General features: G+C 42.5%; 1 protein-coding gene across 2 annotated transcripts in view; it reads left to right on the top strand.

Moving 5' to 3' along the window:
- The first annotated feature begins 5,650 nt into the window (after positions 1-5,650).
- Positions 5,651-22,269, top strand: part of Ptpn9 (protein tyrosine phosphatase non-receptor type 9) — a 73,982-nt gene continuing 57,363 nt past the window's right edge. The window contains exon 1 of one of the 2 annotated variants that reach the window (XM_031343149.1): positions 5,651-5,979. In XM_031343149.1, the coding sequence (XP_031199009.1) occupies positions 5,917-5,979 (63 nt within the window). In that variant the 5' untranslated portion in view covers positions 5,651-5,916. The remainder of the gene's footprint in view (positions 5,980-22,269) is intronic. The other variant, XM_031343148.1, reaches the window with a different exon arrangement.

The raw sequence follows: 22,269 nt of genomic DNA, 5'->3' as shown, positions 1-22,269 counted from the left end.
CATTCATTTCCAAACATTGTGTTGAGCTTATGATCAGCAACAAGTCTAGCAAACTTCCTCTATTCATCTGCCTGTCCTCACACAGATTTGCACTTTCCCAATAGTTCCAAGCTTTTTGTATTCAGTTAAACTGCATCCTTTATTATTTTTCCTTACCACATTGGTAGACTGAGTTAGAAAGCTTGGGTTCAAGTTTCATCTCAACAGGAATTTCGTGGATGGCTGCATCGAAGACTGCAAGTGCCCTCAGATCAATGGGCAGAAGTATCAAAGTAGTAGGAGTAGGTGGAAACTATCTATCTATCTGTGTCCAGTGGTTTGTAGCATACAGCCACTACCATTTCTTTCTTCTTTGGTCACGCAATGTTATTAAAAAAAAATTACTAGCCGGGCAACTTATTGATCATTCATCCACTGACAACTTGCCTCTTTTATTCACTGCTACATCAAATGTCAGGCAGACTCTGTTTCATAGATCTGTGTACTCTCTGGCACTAAAGGGTCCTCTGAATTTGGCTTATATCACAGTGGACAGATGGGTAGAACACCCTTAGAATGCTGCATGTGAGGGAGTGTGTCTATAATCCCAGCCTTTGGGCAACCAGGGTTTAAAGATAGTTTTGCATCTGTGGCTACAATGTAAGTCTGAAGCCAGTCTGGGCGATATGAGACCCTATCTCAAAAAAATCCAAACCAATACAAGCTGGACATGTTGGTGGATACTTCTAATCCCAGCACTGAGGCAGAAGCAGAAAGATGACTGCAGATTTGTTGGTGCCACGCCAGTCTTCCTAGGGAGCTCTAGGTCAGCCAGAGGGGGACTGTCAAAAATGAAAACAAACATCAGAGAGCTTTCAACTGCGTGTGGCTGCTCACATCTTTAATCCCAGCACTCAGAAGGCAGAGGCAGGTGGATCTCTGAGTTCAAGGCCAGCTTGGTCTATAGAGTTCCATGACAACCAGGACTACACAGAGAAACCCTGTCTCAAACCAAAAACAAATAAATAAACAAAAGAGAGGGGGGGAGAGGGGAAGAAAGGAAAAAAAGAAAGCAGGAAACTATTGTAATCTCATGATATCGATATAGATTTTACCATTATTGCTAATGTTTAGATTATAAAATAGTTGGTTGTTTAAAGAGGAATCTGGCTGGGCGGTGGTGGCGCATGCCTTTAATCCCAGCACTTGGGAGGCAGAGGCAGGTGGATTTCTGAGTTCGAGGCCAGCCTGGTCTACAGAGTGAATTCCAGGACAGCCAGGGCTACACAGAGAAACAAAAAAAAGAGGAATCTGTAGGATAATGAGTTTTTTTGTTTGTTTGGTTTTTGTTTTTGTTTTTGGTTTTTTTTTTTTAAGTACCACCTTAATAGGGATTGTCCTTAGATTCCATAGTGGCTTGCTAATGAAACATGTCATCTCCGATTACACCTGCAGAACATTTGGCTGAAGGGCCACAAGAACAAATCACTGGATTCTAAATTCTGTGTTTAATCGGATCTCAGCACTGCAGTCTGCTTGTTGCTGTCACTCTCAAAGTGAGCCAAAGTTCCAGCCACACACTCTGGCAGCAGGGGAGGATTATCTATCTCTTCATCTCACACTGGAACACGCCTCTATCAGTCTGTGCTCTTGGTTGCCTCTGTGTCCTGTTATTTCTGATTCTGTTTTGTTCTGCCATCTCCTCCCCTCCTCTGCTTAGTTCTAGAGATTTGCCTTACTAGGGAGAAGACATGTATTTGTTTAAATGACTGTTTGTTTCATTTAATTATATTTTGGAGACAAAGTTTCACCATGTAAATAACCCTGGCTGCCCTGGGCTGTGTAGACCAGGTTGGATTCAGAGATCCACCTGCCTCACTTTGCCTTCTGACTGCTGGGATTAAAGGTATGTACTACCAATGTCCAGCCCCTATACACTAGCACAGCTATACTGAACCAAGACAGTGGTTGCCCTTCAAAGCAGAAGTGACTGGGAGGGAACAAAATAGGACTTTGTTTTTTTTTAAAGATTTATTTATTAATTATATGTAGGTACACTATAGCTGTTTTCAGACACTTTTTCTTCTTGCTCTGGCCCCACTCACTTGCTGTAGCTGTCCTCAGACACACCAGAAGAGGGCATCAGATCTCATTACGGATGGTTGTGAGTCACCATGTGGTTGCTGGGATTTGAACTCATGAGCAGAGCAGTCAAGAGCAGTACTCTTAACCACTGAGCCATCTTTCCAGCCCCAAAATAGGACTTTGTTAATGTCTTAGCTAGGGGTTTATTGCTGTGAAGAGACAATGTGACTAAGGCAACTCTTAGACAGATGGAGACAGCTGAGATTCTACACCTTGATCTGAAGGCAGCAGAGACTGCTACATGAGGCATAGCATGAGTATATATGAGATCCCAAAGGCCCTCCCCACAGTGACACACTTCCTCCAACAAGGCTACACCTACTCTGGCAAGGCCATATCTAATATTATCGCTCCCTATGAGTCTATGAGACACATCAGTCTATAGAGTCCATATGTATTCAAGCCATCACAGTTAAGATGGGACATTTTTATTTTTTAAGGTTTTATTTATTTAATTTGCTTTTTTTTTTTTTTTTTTTTTTTTTTTTTTTTTTTTTTTTTTTTTTTTTTTTTTTTGGTTTTTCAAGACAGGGTTTCTCTGTATAGCCCTGGCTGTCCTGGCACTCATTCTGTAGACCAGGCAGGCCTTGAACTCAGAAATCTGCCCGCCTTTGATCTGAGCGCTGAGATCAAAGGTGTGCACCACCACTGCCCTGCAAGATTTATTTTTATTTATGTTCATGTCTGTATATGTGTGCATGGGTGCCCAAAGAGGCTGGAAGAGGGTGTTGGCTATCCTGGAGCTGGAGTTTTCCACGGATGAGAACTGACTGAAGTGAGTGCTCAGAACTAAGTCTATGGGAGAGTGTGGGAAGCACTCTGAGTCATCCTCTCCAGCTCTGAGTTCTATTTCCTGATTTGTTGGTTTCATGAGTATTCAGTTTATAAAAAATGCATGTGGCTATATACTTATATTTTCATCTTTTCTGTATATAAATTATACATTAATTTAAAAACTAAGCAGAATATTAAAATCTTCTCAGCTCTGCTTCCTAGACGACCGCTTTCCTCTGAAGAGAAAACCAGTTATCTTTCTTATCGATTCTTTCAATGGTTTTCTATATATAAATGAGCTTATACATGGTTACTTTGGCAGCATGTTGTGCATGCAGTGAGGATTTTGGTTTCTTTAAACATCCAGTTTTGTTAGATGAAGTTTTTGTTTTATCCAGGTGTGGGATATGGGGCTGCTTCAGACTGTCCACAGCTGATAACTGTGATCTGTCTCATGCTCTAGGAGGGGCATGATTTTTGCCAGCTGCAGATTGTTATGCTTGGAATTATGGGGATGTTTGAGAATATATAAATTTGAGAGCCCAGAGGGCCTGTGTTGGCTGCTACTGGTTCTTGTTGCTGCTATTGCTAGATTGCTGGTTGGGCTACTCTGCCAACTGAGACTGGCACTTGCCCCTTGGAACTGGATGCTCCTAATCAACAGGGAGTAGTCTAAAGAGTTCTATACCCCCTTTTCCATCTAACCTTCTTTCTCTCCTACCTTGTGTTGAAGGGTTGGAAGGGTCTAGGATGGAGAAGGGTGGTAGATATAAGAACCCAATAAAGGAGACTGAAAAGTCTGGCTACATATGTATACTATTTGAGTCTTGCATTTTTTTAAAAAGTTTATCTTTATTTTTAATGTGTATGGGTGTTTTTTCCCCCATGTATGTTTATATATCACATGCTCCTTCAGAGGCCAGAAGAGGGTGTTGGATCCCCTGGGACTGGAGTTCCCTAAGGTTCTATGCTACCATGTGGGTACTAGAATTGAACCCAAGGCCTCTGCAAGATCATCCAGTGTTCTTAACCACTGACCCATCACTTAAGTCCCCAAGTTACTCGTTATTTTACTTCCTGATACATCTTCCATTATTTTATCTCCAGTGCATAGTGTAGTGCCTGGCGTGTAGATAGACTTATAGACTGTCTTCCAGTTTCAATACTGAAACCAACTCCTGCATAGGTTCCTGAATTCAACCTAGAGTTCATTTTACTGGTGGCAGAAGACAAACTAACATAGCTCAGGGGCCAGGAGGGATGGATATGCCTTTAATTCCATCACTCAAGAGGCAGATCTCTGTGAGTTCTACATAGCCTGGTCTACATAGCCAGTTTCAGGAGATCCTTTCTCAAAACACCGTCCCCCACCCACATACACACACACAAAAAAACTTAGCAGGGATAACCTGAAGCTGCCACTGCACTGGTGCCAAAATGGAGTTAAGAAGAGTTAAGAAAAAATATATATATAATTTTTTTTTTAAGTGAGGTGAGGTTGGAAGTGTTCAAGTCCTACAGTGGTTGGACAGGCATGTTCTGGAGTCTCAGTTACCAGAATCGCTTGAACTCAATAGGTCAAAATCAACTTGAGTAAAGATGGCAAGGTCAGGTTCCATTCTGTTTTTAAAAAGTTCTCCAAGATGAGCACCCAAACCTACAGCATTTTCTTTTCTGAAGACCCATCCCCTGGTTCTTTCTGGGCTTCAGTCCTAGGGGACTAGCTGTGGCACTCCGGTTGGTTGAGATCCTTCTGGAATACTTATCTTTGGTTTAAAATGATTAAAATGTCACAGTAGGCCCAGCCCTGCCTTCACAATGCCTCTATCCTGAGAGACCCAAACTGCTGCGTTTACTGTAGAGTAAAATCAAGCATTTGCAAAGGCTGTGGGCTTCCTGAAGAATTCTGATACAGGATCACTCTGTCTGTCTCTGTGTGTCTGTCTGTCTCTCTCTTAGTACCGGATTAAAATTAGCTACAATGTTGCTGGACTACAGGATACATTCATTGAGCAAAGAAAAGCGGCCCTTGCTCCTCCGTCACATCCTAGGCATCTGACCCTCTTCAACCTTACAGCAACCTTTAAGAAGACACTCCTAGGAATAGGTGAAAGCCGCGGGTGAACGCCGGGAAGAGCGCCGGTCCTCGCGCAGTTTTGGATTTTTTTTTTTTTTTTTTTAAACTCACAGTAGCGTCTTCCTCCCGCTCCCATAGGGGAGTCGCCTCTCGTCCCCCGCAGCCCCGCCCCCGCCGCTCGGTTCAGCCTCCCCTCCTCCCACCTCCTCTCTGTCTCCCTCTTTCGGACAGCGTCCCCGTTCGGCCCGGCCCTCCCCAGCGCCTGTTTGTGAATGAGATGCTCAGTTTCTCAATGGAGCCGCGGGGGGCTCGGGCGGACGCTGCGCAGGCCGCAGCGCTGGCCCTGAGCCGGGAGGGGGACGCCTTTTCCTCGCTCGCTCGCGCCCGCCCTCCCTGTCGCCGCCGCCGCCGCCGCGGCTTTTGAGGAACTGGGCCGCGAGGCCACGGAGCGGGTCGCAGGGCCCCGCATCCCCGCGGACGCCCGGGCTGGGCGATCTCGAGGCGCCGGCGAGCTCTGTACCGGAGTGAAGCGGCTCAGGAGGCCGACGGCCTTCTCTAGCTCACGCCAGGCGCCTTCGCGGTGGCTGTAAAAGTTGTGGAGCCCTTAAAAAAAAGAAAAAGAAAGAAAAAAAAAAAAAAGGAAAAAGCCCAAATTGACCTCGAACTGCTGTTAGTTCCTCGCCCGCACTTTCTCCTCCTCAGGAGAGGAGGGGTGGTGCGAGGAAAGGAGTGAAGCAAATAGGAGGCATTTCCTCTCCGCGGGGAGCGACAGCCGGTCCTCCGCGGCCAGCAGGAGCGGCGTTGGCAGCCGCCGCCGGCGCCGGGCGCTCGCACCATGCGCGAGCCGACCAAGAGTTGCTGAGGCGCCGGGCCGCAGAAGCGGAGCGCGAGTGCAGCGGGCTCCGGCGCTCGCCCACCAGACCTGCCCGGGCGGCGGCGGGATGGAGCGGGCGACCGCGCCCCGGCCGGACATGGCGCCGGAGCTGACCCCCGAGGAGGAGCAGGTAAGCGCTGCTGCAGCGGTGGGTGTGTCCGAGTCTCCGAGGCCTAGGCCGGCCTCTGTTCGCCCGGCTGCGCTCCTGCTCGCATTTTAGGCCTGCGGGCTGGCCTCCCGGGGCCGGAGACCGCGCCCCGAGCCATCGCCCGCCCTTCCCGGGAGCCGTGGGACCCCCGGCTCTGAGCTTCTTATGCCTGGAGACTTCCGGGGGGGGGCCTCCGTGCCGCTCCATTTCAATGAATATTAAAGTTCCTCGAACTAGGGCAAGCTTCCCACTGGATGATTGCGGGACACCTTGCCCCAGGCCCTTCTACTCTTAGGAAGCTTTTGCATTTTTTTTTTCTTGAGGGTCAGTTGTTTTCAAGGGCAAGGAAGGAAAGCCATTTGGGGGAGGATTCTTAGGTGGTTGTCTCCGTTCCCAAGAAGGGGGTTGGGGGATAGCGCTGGTAAATAGGTGGCCCAGATTCTCAAAGGAGCCCTTCAGGCTTTCAGACCGCTGGGACGGGCCTACTTGGACAGATCCTTTTTCTAGCTCCCCAAATCCCTGGCCTTGACCTCTCTGTTCTGCTTTCCCAGGCTAGGCTCTTCCTTCCTCTCGTCCTCATTTCCCTGCCCCCACCTCATCTGACAGTCTCCATCTTTCTGAAGCCCACATTGGAGTTCCATTGTCCCTTTTTAAAGCTTGTGACCTTACATTCCCAGAAAGGAGTAGCCTTGCGTTATCATTTGAAGGGTTTCAGTAAGGGAGAAGCCTAGCGCTCTTGTAACTTTACACTCCCCCCCACCCCCACCCCCACCCCCAATATTCCAGCTGTGGAAACACGGACTAGACGAGATTCAGAACCCTACGGGCTGGGCTCTTGCTCATCCCTCCTTGGCACTGCTCTTATCCAAACATAGTCTATGCTCAAATATGGCCATAATCTGGTTGTACCTTAAAAATAAAATAAATGAAAGAGGAAAAGGTGAGACATGCTGGTAATAACCCATTCCACACTTCTCACGCCTTTGTTCACAGGCCCACATTTGCTAGCGCAGTCTGTAGTGGGGAGACCTCTATTTTGACAAACTAACATTGGTTTAATGGGCTTTTTTAAGACCTGTTTTTTTTTTCTTATGGTTTATTTATTTTTATTTTAGTTGCGTTGGAGTTTTGCCTGTATATATGTTTGTGTAGGGGTGTCAAATCACTTGGAGATGGATTATGGATAACTGTGACTGCCACTTGAATGCTGGAAATTGAACCCAAATCCTCTGAAAGAGTAGCCAGTGCTCTCTCCAGCCCCAAGACCTGATTTTTAAAAAGCCCTTGACATTTCTTTTCTTTTGTGGAAATGATGGTTTGGTTTTGGTTTGGTTTGGTTTGTTAATTTTTTTTTTTTTTTGTATTTGGCCCAGATCTATACTCTTATTGACTTTAGATAAACTCAGCATGAGTAAAAAAAATTTTTAAATACCTTTTTAAAAACAAATTTGCAAATAGTAGTAACGGCTTTGTAACACAGGGTGTTTTCAAAACGCTAGTGAGAAAGTACAAGCAGGTGGCCAAGGAGCCACTCCCCACTCTGCCAGGACTGGGAAGTGCCTCAGTACTAATGTGTTAGGTTTTGTTTTGTTTTGTTTTGTTTTGTTTTGAGACAGAGTTTCTCTTTTTTTGTAGCTAGCCTTGGCTGTCCTGAAGCTCCCTACCTGTAGTCCTAGAACTCACAGAGATCACCTGTCTCTACCTCCTGAGTGTGTGGGTCACCACTGCACCACAGGTTGATTTATTTTTATTTATTTATTACTCACTGAGTGACTTTTTTTTTAAACGTTCATTATTTGATGTGTATGTTTCTGTTGCACAGTATATATACCATTTTATAGTGCCCTCTCTTCAGTTCTGAGGATTGAATCCAGGGCCAAATCCCCATTGTTTAGAACATTTTTTATTTACCATTCTCTTTCACGTGCATGATTATAAGCTCATTGAGAGTAGGACTTTGTCGTTTATCTTTATAACATGTAGGCAAGTACATAATGAGGGCTAAAAATATTGTACAGTCGCACAGTATATTCAGGAAAGGCTGAAAAGCCAATACCAATTTTTGTTATTTTCTTGCCATTCTTGATTTTTTTTATAAGATATATTTATTATTATAAATAAGTACACTGTAACTGTCTTCAGACACACCAGAAGAGGGCATCAGATCTCATTACAGGTGGTTGTGAGCCATCATGTGGTTGCTGGGATTTGAACTCAGGACCTTTGGAAGAACAGTCAGTACTCTTATCCACTAAGCCATCTCACCAGCCTGCCATTCTTGATTTTAAAAAAATAAAAAACAAAGATTTTCCACTTTTTTTTAACAGTAAAAGCATTGTTTATCTTTATTTTTAGGAGAACCAGAGACAGCCATTTTTTTCTTTTTTTTTTTTTTGTTCTTGTTCTTGTTTTTGTTTTTGTTTTTTTGTTTTGTTTTGTTTTTTTGAGGCAGGGTTTCTCTGTGTAGTCCTGGCTGTCTTGAAAGTTACTCTGTAGACCAGGTTGGCCTCGAACTCAGAAATCCATCTGCCTCTGCCTCCCAAGTGCTGGGATTAAAGGCATGCGCCATCACTGCCTGGCCTTTTTAATGGTCTTAATTGGCTTTATTATTTATTTTAGAATCAGACAAGTCATAAAATAAAATAAATATCCTTGTGAGGTGAGAAGAGTTTGGTTTGGTATTAAAGTGGAAGAAAGAAGAACCAAGAGCTAATAGTGGGTTGACCTTTTCAAGTTAACTATGTCTCTTCTTTCTCTCTTTCTCTCTTTCTTTCTCCCTTTCTTTCTATGTTTTTTTTGTTTGGTTGGTCTTTTGTTTTATTTATTTATTTGTTTTAGTGTTTTGAGACAAGCTCTTACTCTGTCTTCCTATTAGATTTTTTTTAAAGATTTATTTATTTATTAGTATATGTAAGTAAACTGTAGCTGTCTTCAGACACACCAGAAGATCTCATTACAGATGGTTGTGAGTGACCATGTGGTTGCTGGGATTTGAACTCAGGACCTCTGGAAGAGCAGTCAGTGCTTTTAACTGCTGAGCCATCTCTCCAGCCCTAGATTTTTTTTATTAGGTTTTTTTTTTTTTTTTTTTTTTTTTTTTTTTTTTTTTTTTCCGAGACAGGGTTTCTCTGTATAGCCCTGGCTGTCCTGGAACTCACTCTGGAGACCAGGCTGGCCTCGAACTCAGAAATCCGCCTGCCTCTGCCTCCCAAGTGCTGGGATTAAAGGCGTGCGCCACCACCGCCCGGCAGGTTTTTTTTTTTAAAAGGGACTTTTTCTGTCTTACCTTCCATGGGGTCTGTCAGATTTGAAGTGTTGAGGCCTCAGCAAGGTATTGTATGCACAAACCCTGTAATCCCAGTGCTTAGCAGAGGAGGCACAAACCCTGTAATTCCAGCGCTTAGCAGAGGAGGCACAGACCCTGTAATTCCAGCGCTTAGCAGAGGAGGCAAGATCAAGAGCTCAAGATCATCCCAGCCTCGTTAGTGAATTGTTTTGAATATTTTGTTTTTATTTTTAATTTTTTTTAAAGATTTATTTTACTTATTATATGTAAGTATACTGTAGCTGTCTCCAGACACCTCAGAAAAGGGTGTCAGATCTCATTACGGGTGGTTGTGAGCCACCATGTGATTGCTGGGATTTGAACTCAGGACCTTCAGAAGAACAGTCAGTGCTCTTAACCGATGAGCCACCTCACCAGCCCTTTATTTTTATTTTTAATTTTGTGTGTGCATGTTCTCATGAGTGCAATTACCCACAAAGTTCAGAAGAGGACATTGAGTCCCCTGGAGTTACAGAAGGCTGTGAGCTGCTTGGTGTACATGCTGGGAAGTGAACTTGGGTCCTCTGGAAGTGTAGCATAGACTCATAAAGTACTGAGCCATCTCTCTAACCTCTAAGTAGTGACTTTGAGGCTAGCCAGATCTATATGAGACACTTTTCTGGGCTTGGTGGCACATACTTTTAAGCCAATCCTGGGAAGGTAGAAACAATTGGATCTCTGTGAGTTTGAGGCCAACCTGGTTTACATGGTGAGCTCCAGGTTAACCATAGCTACATAATGAGAACCTGTTTTTTTTAAAAAAAAAAAAAAAAAATTTGTGTTCTGTGAAAATGGCATTAGAACATAAAACTAAGAAAGTAAATACTTAAAGTAGTGAATAAGGACATACAATCCTCATAACCCATGTATAATTGCCAGACCTGGTAGTACATAAGAATACTCTGATGTAGCCAGCCATAGTGGCACACACCTTTGATTCCAGCACTCAGAAGGCAGAGGCAGGAGGCATCTCTGTGACATTGAACCAGCCTGTCCTACACAGCGAGTTCCAGGACAGCCAGGGCTACACAGAGAAACCCTATCTTGAAAAAAAAAAAGAAAAGAAAAGGAACATGTAATCCACAGAATTAGTATTGTAACTGGAGGTTTCTTTTTCTACCCTATAAAAAGAACAAATAGAAATTAAATAACTATGACCTAGGAAAAAACCCCAACCAAACAAAAACAAACATTCAATCATGTCTGATTTCCAATGCCAGACTTTCTAGTCACTCCAAAATGCTGAAATACAAACATAATAGTTTCTTATTTTAGTTCAATAAAACATGAGATTTTCAAATTTATTTCTTTATTTAAAGTCAAGGTTTCCCTATGTAGCCTTGCCTGGTGTGGAGCTTGATGTGTGGAGCAGGCTGATCTTAATTTCACAGAGATCCACCTGTCTATTCCTTCCATGTGCTGGGACTAAATTCATGTACCACCATGCCTGGCTATCAGAGTATTCGTGAGTGTTGGGATTATAGGCTAACTCCACTATACTGGGCATAAAAGGTCCTCCTCTTCCTCCTCTTCCACTTCCCCCTCCTCTTCTCTTTTTGTTGTTGTTGTTTTGTTTTGTTTGTTTGAGATGGGATTTCTTTTTTTTTTTTTTTGGTTTTTTGAGACAGGGTTTCTCTGTATAGCCCTGGCTATCCTGGAACTTACTCTGTGGACCAGGCTGGCCTCGAACTCAGAAATCCACCTGCCTCTGCCTCCCAAGTGCTGGGATTAAAGGCATGCACCACCACTGCCCGGCTGAGATGGGATTTCTTACTCTGTGTAGCCTTGGCTGTCCTGGAACTTGCTCTGTACACTAGACTGGTCTTGAATTCAGAGATTCCCAGCTTCTGCCTCCAGAGTGTTGTGATCAAAGGTGTGAGCCACCCCATTGGCTATAAAAGGTATTTTTTTTTTTTTTTTTGGTTTTTTTGAGACAGGGTTTTTCTGTATAACCCTGACTGTCCTGGAACTCACTCTGTAGACCAGGCTGGCCTCAAACTCAGAAATCTACCTGCCCCTGCCTCCTAAGTGTGCCACCACTGCTGGGCTGGGGAGGCAGAGTTGGAAGATCTCTGAGTGACTCTCAGGCCAGCCAGGGCTAAATAGTGAAACCATGTTCCAAAAAAAGAAAAAGGACTTAAAAAAAGAAAAAGAAAATTGTTAGGTTAGTTGGTTCTTATTTTTTAATGTCTATTTGTTTACTTAATTCTTTGTGGAAAGGGGGTAGAATTCAGAGCCTTTTATGTTTGAGGCAGGCACTGTACTGTTGAGCTTATTCGCTGTCATGGAACCCTATTCTGTAATCAAATAGGAGATTCTACTGGACTAACATATACTCAAAGGGTGGGGTTAGTCTTTTTGAAATGTTTCAGTACTTTATAGGTACTTGTGGACTACTCCCTCCTGAAGATTAAGCATGTCTTGCTGTAGTCATGCCAATCAAAATTTTGGGCACTTTGTTGCCCTTATTCCTTGTATAAAATGTATCATTTGTATAAAATGTATCTTCAAGCTTTCAAGCTTTCTTTCTTTTTTTAAAATATTTTTATTAGATATTTTCTTTATTTACTTGTCATACAATATCTCCCTTCCCAGGTTCCCCTCCAAAAAAAAAAGAAAATAAAATAAAAAACAAAACCAAACCCCTGTTCCCACAACCCTCCCTCTGCTTACCACTCTACCCTCTCCATCTTCAGGCTTTCTTAAGTATCTCTTGAATTTGTGAGCTTCAGGTTGTGACCCTGACTAGGATCACAATCACTCTTGTCTAGATTACTGTCTTATCCGAATAAGAGTTTACTTTAAAATTTGTTAATATTTGTGTGTATGCTACAAATATTACATGTGCCATGGCAGAAATGTGGAGGTCAGAGGAGGACAGCTTTCAGGAATTGCTTTTCTCCTTCTACCAGGTGTGATCCAAGGATTGTACTAAGGTGGTCAGGCTTGGTGGCAAGCATGTTTACCTGCTGAGCTGAGTCTCTGGCCTCCAACAAGAAATGGCCTTTGTCTCCTATGTGGTCCAGCTATATTTGAGAAGCTAAAAGTCAGATTGCAAATCTGGTTGTATCTTCCCTTCAGCCTGCTCACCTTCTAAATCAGCACTGCCAGGGATTTTTTTTTTTTTTTTTTTTTTTGTGGTTCTAGTAAATGAATCCATGGTCTTGTGTGGGAAAAGCATGCCCTGTAGTCTTCCTTTTAAGAGTTTCTCAGCGCGGTGGTGGTGGTGGTGGTGGCACACGCCTTTAATCCGAGCACTTGGGAGGCAGAGGCAGGTTTCTGAGTTCAGGGCCTATAGAGTGAGTTCCAGGACAGCCAGGGCTACATAGAAAAACCCTGTCTTGAAAAGCCAAAAAAGAAAAAAAAAAAGAGTTTCTTGTTTTTCTTCAGATTTTGTACAGCCTACAGCCTTAGCTACTTCTCATATTTTACTTCTTTTATGTTTTTGTTATGTGTATGTGTGTACATATACTCTCAGAGGTTAGAAGAAGGAGTCAGAGACCTTGGAACTGGAGTTATGGGTAGTTATGAACTGTCCAGTATAGATGCTGGGAACTAAACTCAGGACCTCTTCAAGAGCAGAAAGCACTGTTAACCCCTGAACCATCTCTTTGGCCCTTCACACGGTTTCTGCCTCAGGCATACCACTTTCTATTTTTGCTGTGTTTCCTCCTGCTACAGAGTCTGTAGGCGGCTTTCTGCTTCTGGAAACACCTCTCATTTTGACCTCAGTCCTTATCTTTTTACCTTTTAGGTTTTACTTCCTTGTGGAAGAAGTCTTAGATCTCAATTTGGTTAAACCCCTTTATTGGCTCTTTCCTACCTTTTTGTCCATTATGTTGTTTATAGTGAGATTGTACGTCTCTGATTTCGTGACTATAAACTTCATGTAGTTGAAACATTTTGCTTTTTTTCACCTTCCGTATGAAAATTGTTTAGCAAGATTAGAACTTAATGATCAGGAAGAACCTGTTCCCAGTACCACACCTCCTCCATCACAACTCCTAATTCTTCTCAAAAGGTTCCAATAGCTGAGATCAGTGTTCAGATATTTATCCCTTTGTGGGTCATAATCATTCAAACCTTGACACCATCCATGTTCGTTGGAACAAGGTCTCTTGCTAGCTTGAAGCTCATCAATTAGACTCGACTATGAGTTATATATATGAGTTATGAGTTATATATAACTCATATATGTTGACATATGAGGCCCATGTGTTTTCTTGTCTCAGACCTCCCTTGCCTAGGGATTATAATTGTGTGCTACCAGGTCTGACAATTCAACATGGGTTCTGAGGATGAAACTCACCTTCTTGGGCTTGTAAGGCAGGTACTTTACCAATTGCGCCATCCTTTGAGACTCCCTGCCCCGACTTTCTTTTGAGTTTTTGAAATGAGGTTTCCTGTAGTCTAGTCTGACTCTATGTGGATGACCTTGACCTTCTGATATTCCTGCTCACTTCTACATCCTCAATACTGAGATTGTAGTGATGAGTCACCATGTCTGATTTTATATGATGCTGGTGATCAAACCCATGGCTTTATGCATGCTAGATAAACACTAGCTGAGCTACATCCCTGACCATTAATTGTACTTATTTATATTATCTTTTAAAGATTTAATTTCATAATTTTTATTAAATTAATTCATTTTATTTTGTGTGTGAATGTTCTTTCTTTCTTTCTTTCTTTCTTTCTTTCTTTCTTTCTTTCTTTTTTTAGACAGGGTTTCTCTGTGTAGCCCTGGCTGCCCTGGAACTCACTCTGTAGACCAGGCTGGCCTCGAACTCAGAAATCTGCCTGCCTCTGCCTCTCAAGTGCTGGGATTAAAGGCGTGCGCCACCACTGCCTGGTGTGAATGTTTTTTCTGTCTGTATATATGTACACCTTGTACATGCTTGGTGTCTGTAGAGGTCAGAGGAGGGCATCAGATCCCTTGGAACTGGAGGTCTAGACAGTTGTTAGACACCAAATGGGTGTCTAGAAGTCCAACTTGGGTCTTATGGAAGAGTAGCTAGTGCTCTTAACCTCTGAGCCATCTCTCCCACTCTTTTTATTTTTAATTGTGTGTGTGTGTGTGTGTGTGTGTGTGTGTGTGTGTGTGTGTGTGTTGAGAGAGAACAGAGGTATCAAAATACCCTAGAGATGGAGTTACAAGAGTTTGTGAGCAGTCCAAAGTGGGATCTGGGATCTGAACCTCTGCAAGAGAAATATCTGCTCTTGATCACCAAGCCATTTCTCCAAACCTGTCATTTTTAATTTTTCAAATTTTGTTAAACTTTTTGAAAATAATCATTACAGTTGAATGTAGTACCCAGGCCTGTAATTTCAGCACTTGAGAGAAAGAGGGAGATGGATCAGAAAGTCATCTTTAACCTTAACTATACATCAAATTAGAGGACAAGCTGAGACTGTTTCAAAAAAGCTAAAAATGAAAGCTATGAATATTTTGTAGTTCTATTATTCTTGTTTGGTTTTGATAGTTTTCGTGTGTGTGTGTGTGTGTGTGTGTGTGTGTGTGTGTGTGTCTGTGTACACGTGCACACACCAGAATCTGTTCCTAAATCTGGACTTAGACTGGTGTCCAGTAATCTCCAGTGATCCTCTTGTCTCCACACTCCCCATTTTCCACAGTGCCAAGGTTAGGCATCTGTGCAGCCAGGACCAGATTTTTATGTGGTAAGATCCAGACTCAGATTGTCAGGCTGAGGAACGGTGTCACTCACCCCTGTGTGGCTGCGGCATTCAAGAGAGCTCCCTCCACTTTGCCAGATGAGGCATTGGATGGCTCATGGGTGGGGCAGTGCTAGAACTAATCCTGGTGGTGTGGGTACAGTATAGCTGGCAGGCGGACCAACTCAGCTACCACTCAGGCTCTGATACAGGGCTTTGTGTTGGCCTGTCCCAACATTTATACCATCTATGATCTATTAGTGCATGTGAAGAGGTCAGTTTTACAGATCCGAAGCTGCATGTTCTCCATGACACAGGATAACCACAGGATATCTGAGAGGAGTCTCAATTAGGATCCAATATTAATAGAGTGGCAGAAGCCAGCGGCCTTGAACTTGACCAATAACTCATTGCAATGAACATTTGCAAGCAAAGAAATGTGGACAACAGAGTGTACTAGGACACACTACAACTTTCATGACTAGATTTTTATTAATTTATTTTTTATTTTATTTTTTTGTTTTTGTTTTTGTTTTTGTTTTTGTTTTTTTTCGAGACAGGGTTTCTCTGTATAGACCTGACTGACCTGGAGCTCACTGTGTAGACCAGGCTGGCCTCGAACTCAGAAATCCGCCTGCCTCTGCCTCCCAAGTGCTGGGATTAAAGGCGTGAGCCACCACCACCCGGCCCTAATTTATTTTTTAAATTTTCTTTTGTGGGGGGAGGTTGAAAGGGCAGAAGGAAAATAGAGGGACAGGGAGATGAATGTGATTGGGGTGCAATTCACAAAGAATTGATAAAAAAATAAAAAAAAACCAAGTGTTATTACTTATGGAGCCATTCTAGCCCCATTGATAATGGTTCTTAAAATATGGTTTTATTACTGGGTGTGGGATATATGCCTTAATCCTAGTACTTGGGAAGCAAAGGCAGGAGAATCTTTGTGAGTTTAAGGCTTGCTCCAGGACAGCTAGGAATATGTAGAGAGAAGCCCTGTCTCAAACAACCCCAAAACTTGTTTTATTGCTGGTTGTGATGGTGCACACCTTTAATCCCAGTGTTTGCCCGTTAGAACAGGCAGATAGATTTGTGTGATGAGGCCATGCGTCTGTATCAGTGAGCTCTAGGACAGCTAAGGCTATATAGTGAGCCTTGTCTACCACTGCTCCCCCCAAAAAAAGTAAAGAAAAAATACGGTTTTATAAGGATATGGGGCTGCTTCATTTTGTCCACAGTCTCATGTTCTAGGAGGTGTATGATTTTTGCCAGCTATAGATAATTCTGGGGACTCTGGAGTGGGTATAAATGGGAGAGCCTGAAAGGGCCTCCTGTGGCTTTTGCTCCCCATGCTACAGCTGCTTTTTGTGGTGGCTGCTACTGGATTGCTGGTTTGCTGGATTGTTGGATTGTTGGACTGCTGGTTGGAGATATCCTGACTATGGAGATGGGACTTGCCCCAGAGAACCCAAAACCTGTAATCAGCAGGAAGTACTCTAAAGAGGTCTATGTTCTCCCCTTTCCCTCTAGCTTTCTCTCTCCTATCAAGTGTTGGAGAGTTGGAATGGATTAGGGTGAAATAAAGGTTGGAAGGGTTGTAGGTGTAAGAACCCAATAACGAAGCTAAAAAAAAGTACTCACAGAAAGTCATGGTGGCTCACATTGTAATCCAAACCTAGGAAGTTAAAGTTGGAGGATGGCTGTGAGTTTCAGGCCAACCTGGACTAGAGAGTGAGCTTCTGTTTCACAAAAGGGGACAGGGGGTGGGGAGACAACTTATTTAGTAAACTGCTTACCTTGTAAATGTGAAGACCTGATTTGATTCCCAGAATTCACAAAGAAGTTCTGGGTGTTGGTGGTGAACACTTGTAATCGCAGAGCTGTGGAGGTGGAGACAGGTGGATCCTTGGGCTCCCTGGCCAGACATTCTGGCCTAATTGTTGAGTATGGGATCAATAAGACACAGGTACACACATACTGATAGAGGAATAAATAGTGACTCAACTAGAACTGTATAATGATACTTAAGTTCAGTATTTATAGCCTTGTACCTTGTAGGGTCTTACATGGTTATTCCAGCAGCAATTGATGGTGTAGGACAATATAGTAATTTCTCCTAAGTATTTATAATTCTATTCATTCCCAACTAACAACAGTTTGAATAATTTATATTCTTTCACATAAAAAGAAATTAATCTCCAGTATGCTGATAACAAGCTTATAAAATCTTAGCATTTGAGAGACTGAGGCAGGAAATGGAGAGATTGAGGCCAGACAGATCTTGTCCTCTGATCTTCACATGTGCATGCACACACATGCATACAAACACAGTAAATAAAAATGTAATACAAATAAAAAGTAAATTAGCGAGCTGGGTGATGGTAGTGCACACCTTAATTCTAACACGTGGAGATTCAAAGGTGGGTGGCAGTGGATCTCAGAGAGTTTGAGGCCAGCCTGGTCTACAGAGTGAGTTCTAGGACAGCCAGGGCTACATAGAGAAACCTTGCCCTGGAAAAAAACCCAAAAATAAGAAAAAGAAAACCTGATTTTTTGATATAGAATATTAATTTATAGAGAAGTGACTACTACTAAGGGTTATTATTATTATCATTATTGAGGCGTTATCTTACAATGTAGGTCAGTCTGTACTGGAACTTGTTATATAGTCCAGGATGTCCTAAACTCACAATATAGTCCAAGCTGGCCTTAAATACCTGAAATCTTACTGCCTCAGCCTCCAGAGAGTTGGGATTAGAAATGTGAGCCACCAAGTCTAGTGTATGGTTAATTTATTCATTTCATTATTCTTTTTAATTTAATTTGACTTTTTTACTTTATAGCCCGCTCAGTGCCCCGCTCCTGGTCATCCCCTCCCACAGTCCCCCCTATCCCCCATCCCCTTCTCTGAGCAGGTAGGCTCCTCCCTGGGTATCCCCTCACCCTAGCACTTCAAGTCTCAGCGAGGCTAGGTACATCCTCTCCCACTGAGGCCAGACAAGGCAGCACAGCTAGGGGAATGGGATCCAAGAAAGGCAACAGAGTGAGAGATAGCCCCTGCTCCAATTGTTAGGGGACCCACATGAAGACCATGCTGCACATACACCTAGGTCCAGCCTGTGCATTTTCTTTCCTTGGTGGTTCAGACTCTGAAAGCCTCAGGGGTCTCAGGTTAGTTTACTCTGTTGGTCTTCCTGTATAGTTCTTATCCCTTTCTGGGTCTGGAATCCCCCCTCCTATTATTTTAATGCTAGAGATTGAACCTAAGACCCAATGAATGCTAAACATGTGATCTAATATTTATCTGCATTCTCAGTCCTAGTTTATTTTATTTTATTTTTAAAGATTTATTTATTTATTTTATGTATATGAGTACACAATGTAGCTGTAGAGATAGTTGTGAGCTTTCATCTGGTTGTTGGGAATTGCCTTTTTTAGGACCTCTGCTCACTCAGGCCCAGAGATTTACTTATTATAATTAAATACACTGTGGCTGTCTTCAGACGCACCAGAAGAGGGCATCAGATCTCATTATGGGTGGTTGTGAGCCACCATGTGGTTGCTGGGATTTGAACCCAGGACCTTCGGAAGAGTAGTCAGTGCTCTTACCTGCTGAGCCATCTTTCCAGCCCTTTTTATTTTATTTTAAAGAATTACAAATTTAAAAATTTTAATGCTAGAGATTGAACCTAAGACCCAATGAATGCTAAACATGTGATCTAATATTCATCTACATTCCCAGTCCTAGTTTTTTTTTTTTATTTTAATGAATTACAAATTTAAAAAAATTGAGCCAGTATTCTCACTATAGACCAGGTTAGCCTAGAAATTGCTAAATATGTCAGGCTGGCCACAAAGTCCTGCTCTTCTGTCTGTGCTTCCTGAGTGCTGATGTCAAAAGTTCGTGCTATTATGCCTTGCTTGTGGGTTTGTTTGTTTGTTTTTTGGCTTTTCGAGACAGGGTTTCTCTGTGTAGCCCTGGCTGTCCTGGAACTCACTCTGTAGACCAGGCTGGCCTCAAACTCAGAAATCCGCCTGCCTTTGCCTCCTAAGTGCTGGGATTAGAGGCGTGCGCCACCACTGCCCAGCTGCCTCAAAAATTTTTTAAGTAAAATAAGCAGGAGGTACAGTGAAGGGTGGAGCTGCAGCCCATAGGTAGAGTGCTTACCTTCAATACTATACAAGGCTCTAGCCTAGCACAACAAATACAAGACAAAAAACTCTCCAGCAAAGAGTAAAAATATAAAGAACTCCCAAAAAACAACAACAACAAAATAATTCAACAACAAAACTTTAAATTGTCATAAGAGAAAATTCATATCAAGATATTATGAGGCCAAAGACTATAACATAAAAGAGCAGCATTTGGGTGTAGTAGCTCACCCCTGTAATCCTAACACTCCTGAGGCAGAATAAGGCGAGAGGGGTGTCAGGACCCTTGGGTTACAGTGTAAGATCTAATCTCTAGAGACAAGAAAAAGAAGAAAAAACAAAACCAGAAAATAGAATTGGAGGCTAGTTTTTTTTTTTTTTTTTTTTTTAAGATTTATTTTATATATGTGAATACACTGTCGCTGTCTTCAGACACACCAGAATTGGGTATCAGAACCAATTACGGATGGTTGTGAGCCACCCCATGTGGAAGCTGGGAATTGAACTCAGGACCTCTAGAAGAACAGTTGGTGCTCTTAACCACTGAGCCATCTCTCCACCCCCGCCCCCAATTTTGAGGCTAGTCTTAGCTACATAGTTATATCCTTATCCCCAAAGAGAATAAACCCAACACTAAGTTTTAGTGTCTATCTTGGTGTTGGGGATAGATGGCATATGATAGGACTCGCTTCAGCACTTCAGCCACATCTGCAACCCACCAAGGCGGCTTATAAGAATTCTTTCTAGCCAGGCAGTGGTGGTGCACACCTCTTATCCCAGCACTTGGGAGGCAGAGGCAGGCGGATTTCTGAGTTTGAGGCCAGCCTGGTCTACAGAGTGAGTTCCAGAATAACCAGGGCTACACAGAGAAACCCTGTCTCGAAAAAACAAAACAAAAAACAAACAAAAACAAACAAAAAAAGCAGGGAGCAGACAGAGCTGATTCCAGGTCCTCGGCCCTGAAAACTGCAAGCCAAGTAACGTATGGTATGAGTTCCTCCCACAGTTCCAAAGAAGCAGGAACAAAAGCTAGCAATTACTCCAGTAGCTGGGAAACAGCTAAAGGAGTTGGTTTTATTTTATTTTTTAAAAGAATCGCACTATGTAGCCCAGGTTAGCCTCAAACTCAGCCTTTCTCATGCAAAACAAATGCCCTGCCACCCTGAGCTTCCTCCCAGTCTTTCTGATGAGCTGTTATATGAAGGTATACAGAGAGAAAATGTTCTAGTAATTAATCAAGAAAAATAAGATATGCTATCATCTGAAATTTTAAAGCATGATGAAAATAGCAAATGTAAAATAACTGATAAAAGACCAGAGTTAGGGCTCAGTTCCAGAATATTGAGATTCTAATGAGCCAGCCTTTCTGATACACAAAGAGGCAGGCCTATGTCTTTTCCAAGAAGATAAAGCCATAGTTAGAAAAGTTTATTCCAATATGCTAATCCTGTCAGGTGTGGAAGCTCACACCTGTAACTGAAGCTCTAGGATCCATAAATAATAGGTCACATTCTAGGAAAAAACCTGTGGGTGCTTAATATTTACAAAACTATTAATTCCAAAACTCAGGCTCCAAAATTTTAAGAGTAAAATCCATATTTTACTCTTATTTCCAAATGTACTTAAACCTAAATATCATCTCACCTAATTGCTGATTACATACTTAGTAACTGCAGTAATAGACTGCGAATTCTTCACCTTGCCTTCTATCTCTTTCTTGTGCTCTACATAGGCAGTGTCTCCGGAAAGCCTCAATTTAACATCATGAATCATTTGGTCCTTGACGTCTGGTTCCTTCCAGGGGGACAGATGACATTTAGCACAGGACATGTAAAACTGTGGGAAAGGAAAGTTCTTAGCCACAAGAAAGGACAAACCCTTGCCCTTGGGAAAAGGGCCAAAAATCTTTGAAGTCCTCTTTATAGCAGTTAAATATTTAACTTTAGTTAGGCAGTGCTGACCCACGCCTTTAATCCCAGCACTAGGGAGGCAGAGGCAAGTGGATCTCTGTGAGTTCGAGGCCAGCCTGGTCTACAAAGCAAGTTCCAGAACAGCTGCTAGGGCTACACAGAGAAACCCTAGGTCAAAATAATAATAACAATAATAACAACAGCAACAACAAATATTTAAGAGAGTCTATTATGAAAAAAACCCCAAAGTATAAAATTTAAATTGATTTTGAAAGCTATTCTATAAATATTCAAAGTATTCATTTTTCTGACATTCATAAAAGCCCACATAAGGGCTAGCAGTTGTTACTCAAAGGTAGAGAAACTGCCCAGAATACACAAAGCCAAGTTTGATCCATAGCAACACACACACACACACACACACACACACACACACACACACACAAACCGAACACTAAAAGGCTGGAGAGATGTCTCAACCATTAAAAATAGGTGCTAGTCTTCCAGAGGACCGGTTCACAACTGCCTGTAACTCCAGCTCCAGGGGATACAACACCCTCTTCTAGATATTTTAGACGATCCACTCATAAGCATATACCCACTCTCACACACACGTATATGCATATAGTTAAAATACACACATACACACACACACACACACACACACACACACACAATCAACTAGGAATGATCTTTGAAATGAAGGCCAGCTTGGTCTACAAAGCAAGTTCCAGGCTAGCCAAGGTCACAAGGTCTCCCTGTCTCAAAAAAGTAAACTAATTAAATATTAATAAAATTAAAGAAAAAAGACATTAATATATAGATCCCAGAGTAAATCCAAACAGTTGTTCCTCCTTAGGATTGATTTAAGTAACTAAATCCCCAAAAGTTCACTATCCAAAGGAATGTAATAGTGGCTAACTTGATTGTGTTTACAGTCATATTAAGTGCTCCAGTGAGTCCTTCTTATTCCTTACTATGCTATGATAACTTAAATAAGGATTTCTTACAATCTTTGCAAATAAATATTAATAGATAACTCATGGCAGTATTTTCCAAGGCTGATCTGGGCCAGATAATGAAATCATGTCTTAAGAAAACAAGCAAGGTGCCAGACCTTTAATCTCAGCACTTGGGAGGCAGAAGTAGGTGGATTTCTGAGTTCGAGGTCAGTCTGGTCTACAGAGTGAGTTCCAGGACAGCCAGGGCTACACA

This window comes from Mastomys coucha, unplaced genomic scaffold (genome assembly GCF_008632895.1).
Source record: "Mastomys coucha isolate ucsf_1 unplaced genomic scaffold, UCSF_Mcou_1 pScaffold23, whole genome shotgun sequence".
NCBI classification, from domain to species: Eukaryota; Metazoa; Chordata; class Mammalia; order Rodentia; family Muridae; genus Mastomys; species Mastomys coucha.
Note: the sequence above shows the minus strand (reverse complement) of the source record. Positions and strands in the feature narration are given on the sequence as shown.